The sequence below is a fragment of the Octopus bimaculoides genome, chromosome 20, assembly GCF_001194135.2.
Source record: "Octopus bimaculoides isolate UCB-OBI-ISO-001 chromosome 20, ASM119413v2, whole genome shotgun sequence".
Taxonomy (NCBI): domain Eukaryota; kingdom Metazoa; phylum Mollusca; class Cephalopoda; order Octopoda; family Octopodidae; genus Octopus; species Octopus bimaculoides.
This window is the reverse complement of record NC_069000.1, coordinates 24,518,887-24,522,389: the sequence shown is the minus strand read 5'-3', so window position 1 is coordinate 24,522,389 and position 3,503 is coordinate 24,518,887. Positions and strand designations below refer to the sequence as shown.

At 40.7% G+C, this 3,503-nt stretch overlaps 1 protein-coding gene across 1 annotated transcript in view; it reads left to right on the top strand.

The window, feature by feature from the left end:
* The first annotated feature begins 6 nt into the window (after positions 1-6).
* The window catches only part of LOC106883214 (NCK-interacting protein with SH3 domain), a 47,085-nt gene continuing 43,588 nt past the window's right edge, over positions 7-3,503 (top strand). Inside the window, exon 1 of the mRNA XM_052974932.1 lies at positions 7-712. Coding sequence (XP_052830892.1) covers positions 179-712 — 534 coding nt within the window. The 5' untranslated portion in view covers positions 7-178. The remainder of the gene's footprint in view (positions 713-3,503) is intronic.

Genomic DNA, 3,503 nt, shown 5'->3' with positions numbered 1-3,503 from the left:
GTCATCGTCATCGTCGTCGTCGTCAACGACAACGATCAATTCACCGGCAGCCGCAGCAGCAACAGTGCAACCCACTTCACCAGTGGCACCTCCACCAGTGCCACCACTGGTACCAGCATTGCCACTGACAACAGCATCAACAACAACAACAGCAGCAGCAGCAACAGCAGCAGCAGAGATGAGGAGGAGAGAACTTGCCGAGGCATATAAAACAACGACGTCAGCTACAGCATCACCAGCAACAGCAAGAGCAGTGACGGTGTCAGGGTCTTCCACACCTCCGCCACCACCTCCACCCCCCCCACTAACGCTACCACCACCTCCATCAATGACTCCGCCTCCACCACCGCCACCACCACCACCACTGACAACTTCTGCACTTCACTACCACAATAGTCACGACCACCTTGGGGAAGAGCAGAGCTGTGATCGGCGACGGAGGCGGGCTTCGGCTGGTGATGATACCACCAACACTAACACCACAACCGCCACGCTGTCAAGTAGCGACAGCTACCCTGGCAGCAGTGGTTCAATCTCCAGTGACTGCCTTGGAGATAGTTGGGTCTTGCAAGCTGTTGAACGGATCAAGAAAGATGCAAAGATCAATGTTCGTGAGAGCGTCCTTGCTCTGCAAAGTGTTGTCCAATATTTCAAGGAGACGGTGCCCGATATTGAGGACCTCTGCTCTCAGGCTTTGGCAGTCATTACAAAGGTAAGATGTGGTTTCAGCTTCCATGAAAATCATCATCATCATCATCATCATTAACAGAGCTTTTATGATATAATAATGCAATCATTGTCAACCATCATCACAGCTGAGATTAATAGGATGTTTACATCAAAGATATCCTATATTTATTATCATCATCATCTCACTGTCCAGTTTTCCATGCTTGAATGACTTGGACTGAGCTTACTGAAGTAGATTCTATACTAACAGATGCCCTTCCTGTCACTAACCCTCATCGGTTTCCCTGTTTCCAATCAAGGTTAATATTTCTCCATGGCCAGCTATGTTCTCACAGAATATTGGAAATAAATGACAATAACTGTATGACAGTGATTATTAATTATAGCTATTACACAATGTCAAGGCAAGGACACATACACACACACACACACACACACTTATGCACTCATATACATATATGCATACATACACACACATATACATACAGGCATATGTGTGTAAACTTGATGTATTGAGTACTCTTATCTTCCATTGTAAATTCAAACATTTCTGCTTACCAGGTTGAGTCAAAAATCTTTTTAACATTTCAAACAAATTATATACAAAAAGTGTTTATTCATCATATTCTATTGTCTGTTGCCATTACTGTGCTAGATGCTCAGTTTCACACTTATACCAGAGGCAAAAAAAAACTCTGTACATCCATTTTGAATCTCATCCACATTGTTAAACCTTTATCCATGCTGGAAATAAGGCAGGTGGTAATCTGATGGTGCAAAGTCTGGACTGATGGCAGAGTGAGGCAACACTTCCAGCCCCTCAGGAGTGTGCATCTCCAGCTGACTATTGCTGGGTAGTAGGCTTTCAAAGCTTCATATACTCATGATGATTGGTGAGCATTCACAGCATAACTATCTGAGACAAGCTCAAAGTGCAACAATCCCTCATAATTCTACCTAATACACAACATGACCTTCTGTTCAAACTGCCCTTGTTTGACAGCAGGTTCTGAAGCCACTGATTTCTTTTATCAGGATTATGAAAATAGATCCGTTTTTCATCCCTAGTTACAATTCAATGCCAAAAGCAGGCATCTCAAGGATTTGCTAGTAGTCTTTTGTAAATAGTCACACATCATTGGTTAGTTCGTAAAGAGCTTCTCAACAGTGTCTGTTCCCAAGGTCAATCTTATGAAGTTGATGGTGCTTGTGCTTGATTGTTGTTTAGCCATTTCAAGCAAGGCTTCATCTCCCACAAGAGGTCTCCCTGACCTTGGTGTTTTCTTCAAGGCTGGTGCCACCTTCCTTGAAATGTCTGAAACAGTTTTCTGCCGCACATTCGTTGACAGTTCTTGGGTCTTCCACATTTCTTTTGCTGCTGCCCTTGCACTTGGTCCTTTTTTCCACAGGTAGCATAAAATTACTCTCATTACAACTTTTCACCACTCATTGAAATTATGTAATAAAGAATAAACAATGTTTGTATGTTATGATGTATGAAAATAAAAAATAAACAATTCAGCAATAATTGGACAAGTTGTATCAAATTAATGATATAACAAGGAAATATAATACAGTACTATATTTAAGAGATGAGGAATTATTTACATTTGACGGATATTTGTCCTCATCTTGTTTGTTGTTAACACGTTTTGGCTGATATACCCTCCAGCCTTCATCTGATGTCTTGGGGAAATTTCGATCATAGGTTCTCATTCCTAAGGTATTTTTCGATGTTGTTGTTGTTGTTGTTGTTATTATTATTATTCAGGTCACTGCTTGGAATTGAACTCAGAATCTTGGGGTTAAGAGTGCGGGCTACCAACCCCAAGATTCTGAGTTTGATTCCAAGCAGTGACCTGAATAATAATAGTAATAATAATAACATCTAAAAATACCTTAGGAATGAGAACCCAGGTTTGAAATTTCCCTATGACACCTGATGAAGGCTGGAGGGTATATCAGCCGAAATGTTGTGTTAACAACAAACAAGATGAGGACAAATATCCGTCAAATGTAGATAATGTAAATTAATGTAAGGAAATATAAGTTGCCAAAATGTTCAGTGACAAAAATTTTCACTCAACCTGGTATATATCATCATCGTTTAACATCTGTTTTCCATGCTGGCAGGGGTTAAACAGTTTGACAGGTGCTGGCCTGGGTTTCATGTCTGTTTTGCCATGGTTTCTACAGCTGAATGTCCTTCCCAACACCAACCACTTTACAGAGTGTACTGAGTGCTTTTAATGTGGTACTGGCCCAGGCACTTTTACGTGGCACTAGCATGGTTACTTTTATGTGACACCAGCACAGACACTTTTACGTGGCACCAGAACCCATGAGACAGCAAGATTAGGATCTCTCAGCTGAGAGAGGGATATAGAAGACATACCTGTATGCATGGACAGCTATGACTTTTACTTAGCTTGACATGTCTTCTCAACCACAGCAAACTGCCAGAAGTTTTGGTCCCTTGCAATCTCCTCTGTGAGACCTAATTTCAGAAGACCCTTTTGCACTACTTTTTTTTACATATAATTATATGTATGTGTGAAAAATATATGTACAGTTAAACCTCTAAATACACAGCAAACAACATAATTTGTAAGTATAGCTATTAAAATATCTTTACAAAATTGTAGATTTTTGAGATTTCAGAGTTTCAAGTGTTGCCTGCTCTATCAACAATGGAGAAGAGGGGTCTTGTAATCCTATAGATTTAATCTTTTCTAGCACAGTCTTATAGGCAGTCAATTGGCAGTCATGGGAGTGTTAGATTGTTTTTGCAGTCATCATTCCCAATCTCTTCT